The 20,383-nt window shown below is 40.4% G+C and overlaps 1 protein-coding gene and 1 long non-coding RNA gene across 2 annotated transcripts; both read left to right on the top strand.

The window, feature by feature from the left end:
* The first annotated feature begins 11,999 nt into the window (after window positions 1-11,999).
* Window positions 12,000-12,777, top strand: LOC145799235 (uncharacterized). Its single transcript, XR_014341241.1, has 3 exons — window positions 12,000-12,191; window positions 12,299-12,433; window positions 12,528-12,777. It is a non-coding gene; the product is annotated as an uncharacterized LOC145799235 (long non-coding RNA).
* Window positions 12,778-12,901: 124 nt separating this feature from the next.
* Window positions 12,902-14,095, top strand: LOC114285868 (uncharacterized). Its single transcript, XM_082889494.1, has 2 exons — window positions 12,902-13,576; window positions 13,897-14,095. The coding sequence occupies exons 1-2, from the start codon at window positions 12,902-12,904 to the stop codon at window positions 14,035-14,037; spliced, it is 816 nt and encodes a 271-aa protein (XP_082745620.1). The 3' UTR covers window positions 14,038-14,095.
* Window positions 14,096-20,383: the final 6,288 nt, after the last annotated feature.

Raw genomic sequence — 20,383 nt, 5'->3', positions numbered from 1 at the left:
GTAACTTTTCCAAAATGGTGTAAATATATTAACGAAGGAGTAACATTTCAAAGTGTTGATAACCAGAAAAGGAGTAACAAAGGGTTCATTTCAAAATGTTCGTAAACACAGAAGGAGTAACATATGTTCATCTCAAAGTAGTAAACACAAAAGGAGTAACATTTCGAAGTGTTCATAAACCAATTGACACAACCACTGAACAAATCAAAGGGTTCGTGACCCCCGCTGACCACCCAAGCGTCGGTGGGCTCTGGTCCTCACAGCCTTCTGAGATCGGCAACTCCACTTGCACCGCCGCCGCAAAGCAAAGATTTTTTGAAAGATTGCCTATCGATCTTGGACTCTCTGTGTCGATGTCGGTCTGTCTCTGCCGATCCCTGTTTATCTCGGTCTGTCTCCAGCGTGGGTCTCTTCTCTGTCGATCTCTGTCGATTTCGGTCCCTCTGTCGATAAGTGTCCATCTAGGTCTCTATGTCTGTTGACCTCAGTCTATCAACGATTCTCTTTTACATTGACATACTTGGTTGGATTTGGACTCGGAGTCGCTATTGGAAGCCTTCCCAGACTCGTCTTGTATGAAACGGAGTTCTACTGGGAGAAAGGCCAAGCCCTCCGAAACGCCCTTCTCTCTCACATTGCCATTATCTGAACAAGACAAATACAGTGTGATTGGATTTTAGGAACTTACAGGTTTTCGGGGGAAAAAACCGAACTTAGACGTTTTGCGATGTTACTGACATTTCTTTGTGGCATAAGATTTATACTTTTTCTTCGAACTTACACCGTTTGTGAAAGCCCAACTTAAACCTTTTGTGTAACAATTTTTTTCATAAGATTTATACTTTTGCTCCGAAGTTACACCTTTTGTGGAAAAAAAAATTCATCAAATTTACACATTTTCCTTAAGCTTACACCTTTTCGTGGAAGTGCTTACACCATTTTTCAAAAGTTACTCCTTTGGTGTAAGAACTTTTGGCATAACATTTATACTTTGTCTTCGAACTTACACCATATGGGAAAGCCCAACTTAAAGCTTCGTCGGAAGTCACTTATACCATTTGTGAAAAAAAAAATTCATAAAATTTAGACATTTTGCTTAAGCTTACACCTTTTTGGGAACATATTTACACCATTTTTGAAAAGGTACTCCTTTTGTGTAAGAATTTTTGGCACAACACTTATACTTTTTCTTCCAACTTACACCTTTTGTGAAAGACCAAGTTAAAGCATCTTCGGAAGTCACTTATACCTTTTGTGAAAAACAAAATTAATGAAATTTACACCTTTTGCTTAAGCTTACACCTTTTTGGGAACATATTTACACCATTTTTGAAAATGTACTCCTTTTGTGTAAGAATTTTTGTCATAACATTTACTCCTTCTGTGCTTATACACTCTTTCACAGAAGGTGTAAGTTGGAAGAAAAAGTATAAATGTTATGCCAAAAATTCTTACACAAAAGGAGTACGTTTTCAAAAATGGTGTAAGTATTTTCTCGAAAAGGTGTAAGCTTAAGAAAAAGGTGTAAATTTGATGATTTTTTTTTCCCCAAAAGGTGTAAGTGACTTCCGAATAAAGCTTTAAGTTGGGGTTTCACAAAGGTGTAAGTTGGAAGTATAAATGTTATGAAAAAAATTCTTACACAAAAGGAGTAACTTTTCAAAAATGGTGTAAGCCCTGCCACGAAAAGGTGTAAGCTTAAGCTAAAAGTGTAAATATTTTGTTTTTTTTATCACAAATGCTATAAGTGACTTCCGACGAAGCTTTAAGTTGCCGCTCACAAACGGTACAATTTCTTGAACAAAAGGAGTAACTTTTCAAAAATGGTGTAAGTATTTTCACGAAAAGTATGAAGGAGTAACATTTCAAAGTGTTCAAAACCACAAATGGAGTAACAAAGCGTTCATTTCAAAATGTTCGTAAACACAGAAGGAGTAACATCAAGTGTTCATTTCAAAGTATTCGTAGTAAACACAAAAGGAGTAACATCAAGTGTTCATTTCGAAGTGTTCATAAACAAATTGGGACAACCACTGAACAAATCAAAGGGTTCGTGACCCCCGCTGACCACCCAAGCGTCGGTGGCCTCCGGTGCTGACAGCCTTCTCAGATCGGCACCTCCATTGGGACCGCCGCCGCAAATCAAAGGTTTTTTTCTCTCTGGCTATCGATCTTGGTCTCTCTGTGTCGATGTCGGCCTATTCTCCATCGATGTCGGTCTCTCTCTGTCGATCCCTGTTTATCTCGGTCTGTCTCCAGCGATCTTGGTCTGTCTGTGTCCATGTGGGTCTCTTCTCCGTCGATCTCAGTCTATCTCTCTCTCTCTCGCTCTCTCTGTCTGTCCGTTGCTCTATATTAAAAACGGTTCTCTTTTACATTGACATACTTGGTTGGATTTGGACTTGGAGTCGCTATCCGAAGCCCTCCCAGACTCGTCGTCTCTGAAACGGAGTTGTACTCAGAGAAAGGCCAAGCCCTCCGAAACGCCCTTCTCTCTCACATTGCCATTATTTGAACAAGACAAATACAGTGTGATTGGATTTTAGGAACTTCCAGGTTTTGGGGGGAAAAAACGGAACTTACACGTTTTGTGAAGTTACTCACATCCCTTGTGAAAAAACTTACACTATTTGTGAAAAGGTTACACATTTGTGAAATAATTTATTTTATAAAATTTATAGACCTTTTCGTTGAAATACTTAAACCTTTTGTGAGATGTGTTAGTAAAAATCATGTCTATTAAAAAATTTACACGTTTTATTGGAACTTACACTTTTTATGAGAACAGAACTAAACCTTTTTTGAAATAAGTTACATCTTTTGTGAACATGCTTACACCTTTTATGGAAATCTGAATTATATTTCCCTAAATTTTAAACCTTCAATGGGAAGTTACACCATTGTGACATATCTTTCATGTTTTGTGAAAATTACATACATGTTTTTGAAAATATACACCTTGCATGGAAGGAGTATTTGAATAAAATTTATACCTTTTGTTAAAAACATAAACCTTTTCTGAATGATTACACCTTTTTGTGGGAATGCTTACACCGTTTCTGAATGGTTACTGTGAATAACTTTTTCATAAAATTTAGACTTTTTATGGGATATTACAACTTTTCTGCCAGCAAAAATTACACCTTTTTAAAAAATTTACACCTTCTATGGAAAATATGTTTTCAGCAAGTTTACACCTTATTTTAAAAGCTTACACCTCTTCTAAAAAGGTACTCCTTCTGTGAAGCAAACATGTTTAAAAAATTGTACACCTTTTAAATAGGAGTTACATCTTTGGTGAAGACAGTTAGACCTTTTTTGAAAATTTACACGTTGTATGGAAAATAAGCTTTTGATAAAGTTTGTTACGGCCGTTTGGTAACACTTACGTTTTCAGTTTTCTGTTTATATTTACAAAAATTTTAAAAACTCAAATAAAAACTTGTTTGGCAAAATTTTTGATTTATAAATCAGTGATCTCAGTTTATAAATTTGGCCAAAAAATAAAAACACAAAAAATGTGTTTCCATTTTGAGCTTTCAGTTTTTTTTTTTTTTTACCACCCAACACTAGCCACCACCCGCCACCATTTTCCACCACCGTCTTCCGCCTCCGCCTCCGCCACCACCACCCACCCCCACCCCCACCCCCACCACCACCACTACTGCCACCACCCACCACCCACTTGCCATCCAACCGCCACCACCCACCACTTGCCATTACCATCCACCGCTCGCCAGCACCACCTACTTGCCACCACCCACCTGCCACCACTAGCCACCCACCACCACCTGCCACTCACCTGCCACCACCACCACCCACCACCCACCACCACCATCACCTATCACCCACCTGCCACCACCACCCGCCATCCGCCACCACCACCACCCACTCGTTACCACCTATCACCCGCCACCGTCACCCACCCACCCACCCACCCACCACTACCACCACGATCCGTCACCTACCCGCCACCACCCACCACCATCTGCCATCCGCCATCCGCCACCCACATGCCACCACCACCCGCCGCCACCACCACCACCACCACCCGCCACCGTCACCCACCCACCCACCAACACCACCCGCCACCACTCGCTATCCGCCACCCACCTGCCACCACCACCCACCACCCGCCACCATCACCACCACCACCTATTCGTTACCACCCACCACCCGCCGCTGTCACCCATCCACCCACCCACCCACCATCACCACTCGCTATCCGCCACCCACCTGCCACGACCACCCACCACCCGCCACCATCACCACCACCACCTATTCGTTACCACCCACCACCCGCCGCTGTCACCCATCCACCCACCCACCCACCCACCCACCATCACCACTCGCCACCACCTAGCACCTACAACCACCCGCCATCCGCCACCCACCTGCCACCACCACCCACTTGCTACCACCCACCACCCGTCACCGTTACCCATCCACTCAGCACCACCACCCGTCACCTACCCGCTACCACCACCCACCACCCGCCACCACCACCCACTCGTTACCACCTGCCACCATCACCCACCCACCACCACCACCACCACCCACCACTCACCGTCACCACTTTCCACCACCGTCTTCCGCTGCCACTTGCCACCACTCGCCATTTCTCACTCTTTTTTATATTTTAAATTTTTTTTAAACATTTTGTCAATTACGAAACGCGTTTGTAGTTTATGTTTTTCAAAAAATAAACAACAACTAGTTTATAAATTTTTTGTAAATATAAACTGAAAACGTAAACGTTACCAAACACACCAAGAAATTATTTGACAAAAGGTATAACCTTTTCAAATATGGTGTATGTTTGTCCGTAGAAGGTGTAAATGACCATAGAAAAGATGTAAGTTTTGTTTTTCACTAAAGGTGTAACTTGAAATAATAAGTGTAAATTTTACGAAAAAGGTTTTTCCACAAAATGTGTCATTTTTCAAGAAGTTGTAAATATTTCCGAGAGGAGGTGTAAATTTTTGAGAAATGTTAGGGATCATGAAAAGTCTCTCATGAAAATGATCATGAAAGATTTGTGACCCTTAGATTACCCTGATTAGTGTGTGGTGCTTTATTCTAAGTGTAATCTAAAGGTCACAAATCTTTCATGATCATTTTCATGAAAGATTTTTCATGATACCTAGCATTGCTGTAAATTTTTAGGAAAGGTGTAAACTTTAGGAATAGTTGTAAACTTTGTGATTTTTTACAAAAGGTACAAGTTCCCAAATAAGGACCAATCATCGAAGCTGAATGTTTCGTTTTTACAAAAGATATAAGTTCCCAAAGAAGACCAATCCGAATTAAAGCTGAATGTTTCGTTTTTAGAAAAGATCCAAGGTGTAACTTTTACTAAGAAAATTAATGTAATGTAAAGATATAAAGTTCCAAGGTGTAACTTTTATGAAGAAAATTAATTTATAAATGATGTCAGTTTTCATTAAAAGGTGTAGGTTGTCAGAACAAGTATAAAACTTTAAAAATTGCCGAAGTGTTCAGAAGAGGTGTAAGTTCCGTCGGCCCGTCCGTCTCTCTTCCATCTCGGACCTCTCTCTTTGTTTGTCTTTCTGTCTGCCCGTCTCTCCGTTGTTCCATTTCCCCGTAGCTGTAGGGTTTTACAGAGAACAATATTTGAGTGCTGAGCTTAAGTTCTTGGGAAGGCTAGCCATGGAAGTGGATGCGTAAATACTTTTTTTGAGTTGATTTTTGTCGGTGGAGCACAACCGCAAGGGTTAATCGAGCACCACCGTCGGTTCGTCTGATCCGGTTGGTATTTCATTTATTTCGTGTTGGTACATTATCTGTCTCCTTGTTTGTCTTCTATCATTCGCATATACCTTCACACCCAACCCGAAATCGACCCAATAGGAACTGTTCTGTACTCCATTTTGGTATTTTGTGCTATTCGAATAGGAACTCTTCCCTCTGCTAACCGAAATGGACCCAATAGGAACTGTTCTGTACTCGATTTTTGTATTTTCTCCCTTCCGAATAGGAAGTCTTCCCTCTGCTATCAGTGCTGCAAGTTGAACATAGGTATGATAGTAGTTAGCAACAAGCATAAAAGGTGTTCTGCATTTACATGGCGAACTTGTTATGTTGGGTTATATATAACGAAAGAAGACTTTAAAAGAAATTTGTGTAATGTTGGCACGGGAAAAACAAATTTTTTTTTTCGAGTAGCCAAAAAAGCAAAAATAAGAAACTCGATAAACAAACAATGACTAATCTTGTTTCCGCAACAGGTAGCACACTCGGTTGAATTGTGCTTTAAATTTTGTTGTACTCGGTGATTTTATATTGCCGGAACTTATGTTTAGAAACAATCTGTGGTACACGGACTCTTCAAAATAGATCAAATACCCGTGTCGGACACCTGAGAGTCGGACAAGGGTATGGGATATGTGTCAGATACTTTTCAACGGACACTTCTTATATAATTGTATAAAACACAATTATTATATGTGCAAATTATTGTGAACTTACTATAAATGTGATTTTGACACCGTGAGTTACATATAGTACCATTTTATGGCACATATTAGATTAAAAATATGATATTTTTTCCCCACACCGTGTACCATTGAATGTAGGGTTAAGATATAATGAGTCGGACCTGTACATGCATACCGCACCTGGGACCCGTACCCGAGTCCGTGTAACATAGTAAACAACTCTTTCTTTCAGTGCTGAAGTTCATGCATAGTTGACGGTATTCAACTTAAAACATAGGAAAGCCAATTGAAAGAGTTGAAATGAGGATGACGATTTCCAAATTTTGTAGAGAGCTATTCGTTCCCACACCCAATTCTGAATCAAGAGTTGAAGCATTCACTTTCATGGCTAGCCTTTCCAACAACTTAAGTGGCCGGAGACGATGGCTGAAAACCAATACCTTCTCCCCACCTGAGTCGGAGAACCCTAACAGATTAAGGAAGAAGTTTGCCTTCAGTCCTTGTCTAATATCCAACTTTTCTAAGATGTGGTCCATCCGGGCATCGTCAATGCCCTCTGTTTCTGTGGTTGACGTGTCTGTAGGTGAAATCTTTAGGAGGGATCTCAACTGTGCGTGCACATACAGTGTGCTCCCATCCCAGGTGATGTTCAACTTCTTAACTACGTTGTTCAGTTCTTCAACTTCACGAACTGTCGTAAGGGTGAGGTGAAGAAATTCATAAAAGTCAAGAAGCCCAGGCAATTCACGAAGAAAATCTCATTCGTAGAAATGGACAACCTTGCCTGTCATTGCACGCAACTTTTGAATGACGGTTACCTTTCTCTTGAAGTTATCATCTTGCATATATATACAGCAGTTACATTTGAAGAGGAAGGTAGCTGTCATTCATGAGTTGCGGGCTGTTTGAACTTCATTGAGCGTAGAAATGAAATGCGTACTCTCATTTGTCTTTTTTATGACCTTCGTGCAGAATGAGAATGGATGGGTACGTTAGTAATATTTTTTGGCAGGCAGTGGCAGTCTTGCTTGTTTCATTGTCACATACAATTGATGAAACTTGTTTGTACGCCCGGAAAAGTATTCTTCTCTGATCTGCCCACTGTCTGAGCACCCGAAGGTAATGGAGCATGGGCCAGGATTGACCCACCTCGATTCTCTGCAACCAAGTTGCTCAGTAGGAAATTGAAGCCCTTAACTTGATGGCTGGCCTTGCCAACAACTTAAGTGGCTGGAGACGATGGCTGAAAACCAATACCTTCTCCCCACCTGAGTCGGAGAACCCTAACAGATTAAGGAAGAAGTTTGCCTTCAGTCCTTGTCTAATATCCAACTTTTCTAAGATGTGGTCCATCCGGGCATCGTCAATGCCCTCTGTTTCTGTGGTTGACGTGTCTGTAGGTGAACTCTTTAGGAGGGATCTAAACTGTGCGTGCACATACAGTGTGCTCCCATCCCAGGTGATGTTCAACTTCTTAACTACGTTGTTCAGTTCTTCAACTTCACGAACTGTCGTAAGGGTGAGGTGAAGAAATTCATAAAAGTCAAGAAGCCCAAGCAATTCACGAAGAAAATCTCATTCGTAGAAATGGACAACCTTGCCTGCCATTGCACGCAACTTTTGAATGACGGTTACCTTTCTCTTGGAGTTATCATCTTGCATATATATACAGCAGTTACATTTGAAGAGGAAGGTAGCTGTCATTCATGAGTTGCGGGCTGTTTGAAGTTGATTGAGCGTAGAAATGAAATGCGTACTCTCATTTGTCTTTTTTATGACCTTCGTGCAGAATGAGAATGGATGGGTATGTTAGTAATATTTGTTCGCAGGCAGTGGCAAACTTCTTCCTTAATCTATTAGGCTTGTCCGACTCAGGTGGGAACAAGGTATTGGTTTTCAGCCATCGTCTCCAGCCGTTTAAGTTGTTGGAAAGGCCAGCCATGAAGTTGAGGGCTTCAATTTCCTACTGAGCAACTTGGTTGCAGAGAATCGAGGTGGCTGCATCCTGGCCCATGCTCCATTACCTTTGGGTGCTTAGACAGTGGGCAGATCAGAGAAGAATACTTTTCCGGGCGTACAAACAAGTTTCATCAATTGTATGTGACAATGAAACAAGCAAGACTGCCACTGCCTGCCAAAAAATATTACTAACGTACCCATCCATTCTCATTCTGCACGAAGGTCATAAAAAAGACAAATGAGAGTACGCATTTCATTTCTACGCTCAATGAAGTTCAAACAGCCCGCAACTCATGAATGACAGCTACCTTCCTCTTCAAATGTAACTGCTGTATATATATGCAAGATGATAACTCCAAGAGAAAGGTAACCGTCATTCAAAAGTTGCGTGCAATGGCAGACAAGGTTGTCCATTTCTACGAATGAGATTTTCTTCGTGAATTGCCTGGGCTTCTTGACTTTTATGAATTTCTTCACCTCACCCTTACGACAGTTCGTGAAGTTGAAGAACTGAACAACGTAGTTAAGAAGTTGAATATCACCTCGGATGGGAGCACACTGTATGTGCACGCACAGTTTAGATCCCTCCTAAAGAGTTCACCTACAGACACGTCAACCACAGAAAAGTATTCTTCTCTGATCTGCCCACTGTCTGACCACCCAAAGGTAATGGAGCATGGGCCACGATGCAGCCACCTCGATTCTCTGCAACCAAGTTGCTCAGTAGGAAATTGAAGCCCTCAACTTCATGGATGGGGTTTCATCTGGTTTTTGTGCCTAGGATGAGCACCAATTTGTGTCCCAGAAGAATCGTGTCCTGATTGTTTAACCCCGTCATGAAATAGTTCAGTTGCTTCTTTGTCATTTGTAGGCGGGCCTTCATAAAAGTATGTGCGTGTAGTCCTTCAGCCCTAAATGAAAAACACAATGTAGTCCTTCCTCTTGAATATTTGTGAAATTATGCATTTATCGCTTGTACACATAATTGTTTTAATTGTAAGCTGTGTGAACGAAATGCAAAATTTCCATGTGTGCCCTTTCTTTTGTCTGTTTCAAAATCTGTATATATGTTGGGAATTTCTGCGTGTTGTTGTCTGTGTTTACACAAAATTTTAAGGTTAACAGCCACATGTTGCAGCCGTTTGTTTGTGTTCCTGTAAATATTGATTGCAATACTTTGCAGGAGTTGTCGTCATTGCATCTGATGGATATTGGTCACCTCGCACCAACAATGTTAGTTTTCTCCTTAAAGACTTGCTACCAGTTGGTTTCGTACATATGTTTGTAAACAAACGAAATCCATCACCAAGGAATACGCTGATTTTTTTCCGGATCAATTCTTACAGCAGCCCTTGTACTTTTGTGTTTGTGTTATTTGTTTTGCACAAATTTTGAATGGCCTCGCTTTGCACCATCAATTTTGAACTTTTGTTTCAATTACGTCCATTTGATTTCAACTCTTCACTGTTTTGTATCAGAAAATATGCATATACGTGGCAACTGTACTTTTTGTTGTAGTCAACTTATAACTTTACTGAACTTACATAATCTGAATCAATTGACATTACAATCTTTGTTTTAAAAATGACAAACGACATTAGCAATTTGACCGAAAATGTCCACGAAATTTGAAATGGACTGTCACAATTTAGGTAGTTTAAAGTGCATCGATCGAAATTAGACGACGGACAAAATGTGTACACCACCCCTGTAATTTTCCCTTCAATCTAATTTGTATGATTTGCTCTTTCATAAGGGGAAGGAAAAGATTGAAGACAATTGCCGAACAACATATCCAAATGTCCGACACTATCGCTGGCTCTTGTCGAAAGCGGCCAGTTGCACCATTCATTTGTTACAGGTACTAGTTGTTTATTTTGACAATCTGGAATTACATATTTCGTACTGAAATTACGCGCCTCGTCGAAGTTCAGTTTGTGATGTTTCAAATTGGTTTTGTTCCGCATGTCTGAAAATGTTTAACTTGGTGTCGATTCAGTCCCGGATGTACGAAAGCTGTCTTATGCCGATTTCGGGGCCAGCGTGACATAAAAACTTGCATATATATATATATATATATGTATTCATATTTCACATTTAGTGATGATAAGCTTGACGATGCTTGCATGCAGCCAGCAACAATTCAAGGAAATGCAAGGGCCAGACAACACTCGACGAAAAATGGTGAGTGTTGAAATCTGTATTCTCTATAATACAGTATGATGGAAACACATCGCTGGGTTGCTATCCACACGTTGTATTGAATGGTCGTAGTGGGCTTGTGATTGTTTCGCGTTTGTAGGATTGTAGCATGTAATAATGTCACCTTCCTATTGTTTTTGTAAATTTCAATTCGTTGTAAAAGTCCAGCTACGTTTTGTCGCTGACTTTTTGCTGCAACTGTTATTTGTATTTGCAATCTTATTTAATTAGCAACAATGCACGCGGATTGCGTTTCGCATAAAGTTATAGTTACAGTAATTTCGGACTCATAGTTGTTACTTGTCTTGTACGTCTGTCATTTTCTTGGTTAAAGACTAGAAAGGAGATTGGGGAAAGGTGGAAGGCACTCCCCTCTGATGAGAAAAAGAGGTTTGTCGAAATGGCTAAGGCGAGCGCTGAGGAACACGCCAAAGTAGTACCATGTGCACAGAAGTCTGAAAAGGTCATTACGTACTTCATGTTTTCGTAAATGCATTTGGCTAGGTCCTGCTTTGCTGACATTGTTGGTTGTATTTTTGTATTAATTTAAGGGTAAAAAATGTGCAGGGTAAAAGGCAACTCCGCATATCATTGAAGTCAATTGTTGAGCTAGTTAACCGGTTCAACGAAGCACAAAAGTAGGCAGTCATTGACATTGGGTTTGCTGGCCTCCTGGGGATGAAGTGTACACGTATAGATCACGACTTGTGCGCATGGTTGGTACATAACTTCGATCCTGACAGTAGTTCATTGAATGTTCATGGTTGTCAAGTCAGGCTCACGTGTAAGGCAGTTAATGTTTTATTGGGAATACGGTGTGAAGGCGATGACGTGTAGTTGGCTGGGTCATTGGAAGCATATCCCAATATCTACGATGAGGTTGGAGTTGTTAACGGAGTCATTCCTTTGAACAAGTTGAGACTTTATCTGACCGAGACTGCTGGTGCGGAGGACGAGTTTCGGCGGAAATTTGCGCTGTACGTGTTGGGGGCCATGTTGTGTCCTACCACAATGACCGCGTTGAAGCCATCGTTCATTCATGCCGTGAAGGACGTGAATCGTATGCGAGCTTGTAATTGGGCAAAGTTGACACTGCAATTCCTTCACAACGGTGTTCGCAAGTATAAAGGTCATCGCGGTGCAACTGGATGTGTTTTCCTGCTAATGGTATGCCAATACCTTGAATTTTTTTTCCATTCCACCCTTCATGTGTTTCATGCAGTGTTCTGTCATGGTTCAACAAATTGGCCTTGATTGGGACATACAATGGTACCTGCTTTGTGAGTACGACAAACAGCACTCTTCCTGACCAAGTATGGTACTTGCAGAAATAAATTTTGTGTGAGTACCGTCATGAATTTAAGAACAAAGAGTACAGGGCAAAAAGTATGCTGAACCTCAATGGAGGAACCAATTAAAACTACGTTGCGAAGAGGGGAACATGTACATAAATTTTTTTTCTTGGTTTCATCAATAAAGTCCTTGGTGTGCTGTACAATTTTTTCCCCAAAAAACATTGCATGATATGTGCCTATAAAGTTGACAGCATCCTCAACAAAATCGGTATGCTATGTACGTTCCACTGCAAAATTGAGAATAATGAATGTCATTGTTACTGAATATAGTTCATTTCTGTGGGAAGAACAACTTAATTATGGTATGCCCCTTAATGTCCACAGCTGTTGTACCTTGATTGTGTTTGTCTGAGCTCGACTACGACGCGGTCCACACCTCGGCTTCATGATTGGGGTGATACCCAAATACGGGAGACGCTGCGACGTATCAGAAGGAAGCAAAATTTCCCAACAATTGCGGTAAGCACTCCTACCACTGTGCACATTTCACACCATCGACCCACTTGTCTTCAACATACAATGTCAGACTTCATTTATGCGTTTCTATGATTAGGTGGAGTTTGATTACAGTAACGCCGATGATGCTGACATGGATGCATGCCATGTCGAGAACCAACAAACAGGACAGTACAATGAAGTCCGTATGAGCAATTTGGAGTCCGACATTCGTGAACTGAAGGAAATGATGAAGCAAGTTCTCCACAACCAAACAGATTTAATGGAGATGTTGCGACATTTCGAAGGCAAGCAAGTTGTTCGCAATGACAAGGTAATCCATCCAAGCATTACGCAATTTTCACACAGTTGAGCCACATCATTTGAATATGGTTTGTAAGACTAAGTTCACGAATGTGTATGTATAATTAGGTGGAAGGCAATGATGTGTGTATCATTAACCTCTCCTCCAATGTTGCTCAACTGAAGGACATGCTGAAGCAACTGCTTCAACGTTTCAGTTTGGGCTGCAACGAACCGTTCACTGAACAAACCAATTTACGTGAACTGAAGCAAATGCTACACCACCTCATCGAAGGTATATTCTCTACACCGCAACCGGCAGGCGTGGCCAAACAGGGTGTGGACCCTGCTGTTGGAGTCGAGGCGCATGAGGATGGCGTGGTCAAACCATCGGACAAAGTTAACCCAATGGAGTGTAATATTTCAGATGTACAAGGGGTGGATCACCAACAACATATTTTGAAGGGAACCTTGGCAAGGGACAAAACTCATTTGCATGATGGGCACAAGCTGAACATCGAAGAAGGTGGCGACAACAACAAGAAGGGAGGCCTTCAGTCAGGGGAAACATATGAAACTGAAGATAAATACAGTCCTGACCTTCAGTCAGTGGGCGTGAAGAACGTGGCGTGCGATGTGCATACTTCTCCTACTAAGCTTGGCAAACCATTGGGAGCAACTGGAATCGTTAGAAGAAGTGCAAAGGGAAGACGAAAAGGAAAAGGAAAAGGAAAAATGTGCGGAAGTGGAGTTCAAGCCACTGAGGTCGGGGATATGCAATTGTGCATCGATAGCAAAACAAATAGTGGAGTTGACGACAGCAGTTCACCTGTGGATGTTGATGGTGTGGACAACGTGAACAAGGTACAAATACTGCCTTTAATGCCCCACAAGTTGTGAATACCCAATTCATGCCCACATCAATAATGTGAATCAGTAATTTTACAATCATCTGTGTTGTATTGTACTAGTTGTCAAAGAATTGCATGTTTGCAGTTATGACTGCTGCCATATGTTAGTACACATTTCTAACAAACTCCGCACCAAACATCACAAGTTGGGAAAACTCTGGGGCTCACAGTTTTTACATCATTTCACGTTTTTTTTATGACTACAGACCTTGTAATATAAGCTTCAATATTTTTATGAAATGTGTACTGTTAGTTGGCTGTTTATTTTTGTAGGACTCGTTGACGATGTTGGACAGCGAAGGGTTGTTATCGGCGGAGGAACAAAAACTTCTTCACTATGTATTTGACGATAGCAAAAATGAAATGTATTGTTTCATTTACTACTTGCAAATTTTCAATGACAGTCCACTGTGAAATAACTATCGTTCTAAGGATCATTTATTGCTTGTAGGGACATTGTTGTTTCCATGAATCTTCATGGACGGGCATGTGAAATTGGCACCCGGCGTGACATGCGCACGCTCAAACCAGGGTCGTGGCTATCCGACACTGTAAGTGTTGGCTGCACAAATATGAATCTGCGTTTTTCAGTACCCCTAACTCAGAAACCTTTCTAATCAACTTGCCTTGTGTCTTGCATACAATGTTCCAGCCAATCAACTTGGTGGTGGTGCAATTGACTAATCGACAGAGGGATTTACACAATGACGGGAGGCACACTGATTGGTTCTTTCCCGTATATCTGTCGGTAAGTAAGTGTTTAAAGCTACGTTGTGTATTGTGTATGACATATTTTGACAAATGTTTCCGTCAATGACCTTTACGCATTACACATGCAGACTATGATTCTAAATAAAGATATGCAACCTCTGGACCATGAACATATCGTCACATCATTTTTCGGACATGACAGATACACTGGTGCGATTGATGCATGCCAGAGGGTAATATCAATGTTCATCCCGTTATATTAAAACGAAAATATGAAAGCCATTACATGTTTGCATGGCCTCTAAACAAGGTCTGCCGTTGTGTTTTCGTGTAGATTTACGTGCCTTTCAATTACAGAGGAGTGCATTGGTTGTGCATTAAAATTGATATGGTGGACCGTGTAGCCTACCTATTCGACTCAGTCCCATCCAACCGACTGAACAAAAGGAAGCTAAATGCAGCTAAAATTTTGGTATGTCCTTCTGGTGCATTTCTGAACACTACAAAAAACTTGAACATCCTTTACGTAAACCAACTTCAACCTTGTGGAACAGGTTGAAACTATGCACGACTTGCTGCAACTACACTTTGGAAATGATTATGTTACAGACGTGCGTACCTTCCACCGCTGCATGTTAGACGAGAGGCCAGTACAACAACTGGACAAGTAATCCACAATCCCTCCCTCACATTAATGTCTAAGCTGCATGACTGACTTAATGAACCTATTACGTATTGACGACAACTTTAATGTGAAATTATTTTTGTAGCACGTTTGACTGTGGGATGTTCGTCATCAAATTCATGCAGCAACCTGATTTAAGCCCCGGTCCACACAAGGTACATTCTACCGCTTAATTTCCATTTGTCAATCAAATCCTTCCTCGTACGTCCTCCAATTTTAACTGATTTGTCTTACGATTTTTGTGGACAAAGTTCGCTCCCTCTGTGCGTCATAAGTTGTTGGTTGACATCGTTATGGATGTCAATAATGCAAAGATCGCAGAGTACCGGGACTGCCTTCATATGAGCAATGCCACAAGCTAGGCCAGTGATGGGAATGGGCTGCCAGTACGCCACTAATTTGGGTGGCAATAGGACTTTAACTAATTTTTTATTCTTTGATTTCAATATGGATGTTAATTATGGGTCCCCAGTATTGTTTTTGCTGGACGATGTAAATATGGACCAACTGTAAACATGGATCAAACATGTCGATGTAAACATGGATCAAACATGTCGACGTGGCTGCTGACTTAGTACTGTTTTGTTTACGCATGTTTCTTGTTCGGATGAATGCGACTGTAACTGTATATAATCTACGGCTGCTTTTGTTACCGAAGTTAATTTATAATTTAATTACAAAAAATGGAAAATTAATTTTCAAAAATGAAAGAAACCACATTATGAATGAAAACTCAATACTCTTCGTAGGTAAGTTATATATCAGCCCATTAGCACATATGACTCCAGCCAAACAAAAAATTTCATGGCTTACAGGGAAGGATAAAAAAAAAATAAATCAAATCTACATATCTGCTGCATCATCAGCAGCGTCTTCTGAAGAGTTGTCCGTACTGTCTGACTGACTGTCCTCATCCATTGTCTTATCAGACTTCGCTTCGTCCGCCGCCAATTTGTCATCGGTCAGCCAATCAACGTTCTGCTTGATAGCGCCGACTTGCCGCTCCAAACTTGACAACCGTGTGTCCACTTCATTCAGCCTTTCGTAGATAGCTTGCAACTGCTGGAATACAGGAGCAACATGAGCTTCAACAATAGCTTCAATCTTGTTCGAATCGGACATTTTGTAGGAATATGTGTATGGTTTATTTTACTGACTACTTTTTTAAAGGAATGTACAGATTCATAATATTACACAACACTATGCTGTAAGTATTTGTAATATATGGTACATGACTTGTATGTTTGCAGAAGACCTCATGCATTGTGACATACATCGTATTAATTTCTCAAACTGGCCGAATTCATCTTGCAAAAATTCGTTCCTTCTTGCATGCACCAAGTCATCCGTTCAGTACCCCTGATCGTCCATTATTTGGCATTTCCAACACACATGCATTGTACCTTCCATCAGTACTATCCCACTGTCATTGATTTCCACACCCACAGTTCATCATACAGTCACATTCGTCATTTGTATTTGTGCCCCAACCCAATTACATGTCTACTCATCCATAAAGGTTAGCAAAATTGCTCTTATCAGATACATATGCCGTTCCAATTGCACCGAACCTTTAAATGCAATACCCGCAGTCATTAAGTTGCTTTTACGCAGTTTGGGTAGTTGTTGCCACCAAACAACAATAAGTGTGTTCACGTCTTTAAACCTACCACCAACGTATTAATGACTATGGGTTGAAGGTAATTTAACATTTACAACCAACCACAAAAAAGGTTGCAACCAGTATTGTTTCCTTTGCATTTGGGTTTGTTTTTGCGTCCATATATTCTTCGTGAACCTGCGAAAACAAAGTTGGACTCAATCAAGAAGCTTCACACCTATGGATGCACACCACGGTAAACGTGGTCGTGGACAATCACTTGCAACGGCTGGCAGCTCCCGACCGAAGTCACCAGAATTGGATTATGCAGGAGGGTATATTGATTCCTTCGGTGATCGACGTTTCTTTGAAACAGGGTTCCCACTGTGGAGTTTTGAACCTCTACGGGATTACAACTGCACCCCAATACAAGATGCTTGCCTGGGGAAGTATTTTGGAATTCCAGTTTCACTGTTTGCCAAACGAGTTCAGTGTGAACACCACTGTCGATGTGCTTTTCTGAAGGTCACAAAAGCCCGATCGGTTGAAATGCAGCGGCAATTCCCTCATGTCAGCGACTCCCAACTTAGGCATCGTTTGCAAAGTGAGGTTGATCAAATGACTCGTCGACTCATTAGGAACTCACAGATAGAGGACGCAAAGGCAGAGTCGAAGATACATGGATCGAACCCGGCATCTGCGATAAAGGCTATAATGGAGGATCCTGCACTGGTGTCGGACCCTGACCTTTCAGATTACTCAGACTCCGAAGTTGTTGATTTGAGTGAGGATTAGCAGACCTGGACATGTGTATGACATAGTAAGCGTAGTCTTGTGAGATGGCATCGTCGCGCGAAAATAAACGACTTAGAAACTAACAGACCGTCATACTCTGCTAACCATTGCAACGGTGCATGCATTAACGTCTTCATCAAAATGATTTGTTGAAGGTATTTTTTTGGGTCACCGTCCTCGACTAAAATCTGTCTTATGATTTTTGTTGGTACGATGACAAGGTAATTTTTTTGTAATGTCAATGACCGATATCAGAAACTATCATTAACCTACGTTTTGTTGATTACTTCATGTTTGTGAATCGTTCAATATGGACAACAAGGTTTAAGTGTCGGAATCATTGACTGGAATCACAAGCTGTAATTGCAAACAAAAATTGTGCACAACCAGCCAACGGTCTCATACACTCTTACCATCAATATGGGCACAAAATGTTTTGTTTTTTCAAAGACGACGGTTGTGTGGAAGCATACCCCATGGGGTCAACCTGTGCATTACCAATTTTTCTCCCATTGTGCATTGTTATGAACTAATTAGCTCCCCTTCAAACAAAAAAATATACAATAGACCATGCAGAAACAGAGTATTGATATTCATTAATGAAGAAGTCAGCACGATGGTGAAGAAATGTACCACGCATCCTACATCTGCTTTCAACTTGCTAACAGATAATAGTTGAGGCCACAGATAAGTGACAAACAGATACTAGTTGACAGATAACAGATTTGCCAAATCTGTTAATTACAAACAAACCTGCAACACATAACAGAAGTTGTTCATTACAACCAAAATTGATGCACCCAGATAAGAGAACCTGCAACAGAAAACAGGCCACAGATAAGTGACAATGCACCGAAAAAATTCAGTCATCCACAAACCATCCACAAAATTCATCCACAGAGCATCTACAAAAATGAATCCACATACCATCCACAAAATTCGTCCACAGATCTGCCAAATAGCATCCACAAAGCTCTTACAATGACACCAATGTTTCCCAAAATTCATTACAGACTAACATTATAAGTCACATCATAATAACTTATAAAATTCATTCCGTACATTCATTCCATAATAAAATTCATTCCACAAATCTATTAAGTAAGTTACATAAGTTACATCATAATAAAATTCATTCCATAAACATTACTTACATAATGAAGTACAATACAACAAAAACTGGTACAAACTTCCATTCAATTTCCCAAAATACAAACAAGTACGAAAGTTACATGATCAAGTACAAAATGATAGAAGGGCTGTGCTACATCCCCCGAATTTGGGGGCCCCTAATCCCCCGAAAAATCAGAACAAGGCAAAAAAAAAAACATGCCCAAAACGACGTTGCTTTGGGCATTAGGGGGATTAGGGGGGGCATTTTTAGGGGGACAAATCATTTCTCAATGATAGAAAATAGGAAAATGATTTGTCCCCCTAAAAATGCCCCCCCTAATCCCCCTAATGCCCCAAACGACGTCGTTTTGGGCAAATTTTTTTTTTTTTTTTTGTACCCTTTTTTTTTTCCCTTGGTTTGAAATTTAGGGGGATTAGGGGGCCAAAAATTAGGGGCATGTAGCAAGGCCCTAGAAAAAATAATGAAATACACCATCGCTTTGATTATATTTTCTATCCTTTCAAGCCTTCGACCATGGTCATTTCCCAAGTCATGAAGCCTCGTCCTTACATCGTTGAAGTGTTCTACTGTTAAAGCATCACCAGCTCTAGTGTTGGAAGGGATTGTGGACATAACGCCTTCATCATCTTCAGCCACGAAGTTGAAGTAATTGCAATAGGGAGTGGGAGTGGTACTCTACAATGCATGACAATCAGTTAGTTGAATACGACAAATATTACTGTGACTACTAAAGGATTAAAATTTCCAATACATACTTACATATTTTGATGGGCAAACAAAGCACAAACGCCCTTCATTTCCATTCTTATTGTTCTGACAATACGTATGGCAGCGGTTCTTCCACAATTGCACAGCCTCGTTTGTAATCTTATGTTGCTAATGTTAGAAGAAGAAGCCATTTTTTAAATCCGCATACATGAGAAATTTGTAGTGGTCTGCTATGCTTCTGTTTGATGGGGTTAATAGCAGGTCTAGCTTAATTTGAGGGACAGAGTGTGTCTTTACTGAAAACATCTATTTGTTCAAACTGCCATGTTTAATAGTATTTGCACAGAGGTTACACAGACTAAACTGTTAATAGCATTTGAACAAACATCGCAGCTCAATGTACACACGTAGCATTTTGAAACTGAACAAATACAGCAGTTTCAAACATAGCATTTGTGATTAATTACACACATGTTACACACATAGCATTTTCAATCTGAACAAACATGGCAGTTTTACAAACATATCAGGTCAATGTCAAGTAAATTATCAATCACACATGTTAAACAACTATTATCAACAAATCATGCTGAAGTGAAATGATTAGGGGCAGATTGTTGGAGACTGTGATTCAGTAGTTATCAAACTGAAATAGTTATCAACAAATGACACATGTGATTTTCAACAAAGCACACTGAAATACTTATCAACAAATCAGTAATAGTTATGAACATTTAAGTTCAGTTTGATAATAGTTACCAATGTTGATAATAGTTAATTGAAGTCACGCAACTAACACATTAGTTGATAGCAGTTCATTACAACAATTCATGCGTGATTGACAACAAATTCAGCAAAATCACATTATCAATCACACATTGAAAATTACACAACTATATGCATTCGTTCAACTAATTATCAATCTGCATAATCATACTATGTTCTGCAAAGATGTGATCCTTTCATTTTATGTTGGATCAGTTTCTGCGTATTCATACTACGTTCTGCAAAATTTATACTTTAACTCTAAAAGGTAAATGCATAAATGTTCGTCACAATATGTGCCGCATTTTTCAAGCATACCATTTATCTATCTGCATAACAGTAATTTTCAAATATATTTTGT

Source organism: Camellia sinensis, chromosome 9 (genome assembly GCF_055761805.1).
Source record: "Camellia sinensis isolate YWXY chromosome 9, ASM5576180v1, whole genome shotgun sequence".
Taxonomy (NCBI): Eukaryota; Viridiplantae; Streptophyta; class Magnoliopsida; order Ericales; family Theaceae; genus Camellia; species Camellia sinensis.
The sequence above is the reverse complement of the archived record's forward strand: the minus strand, read 5'-3'. Positions and strand labels throughout refer to the sequence as shown.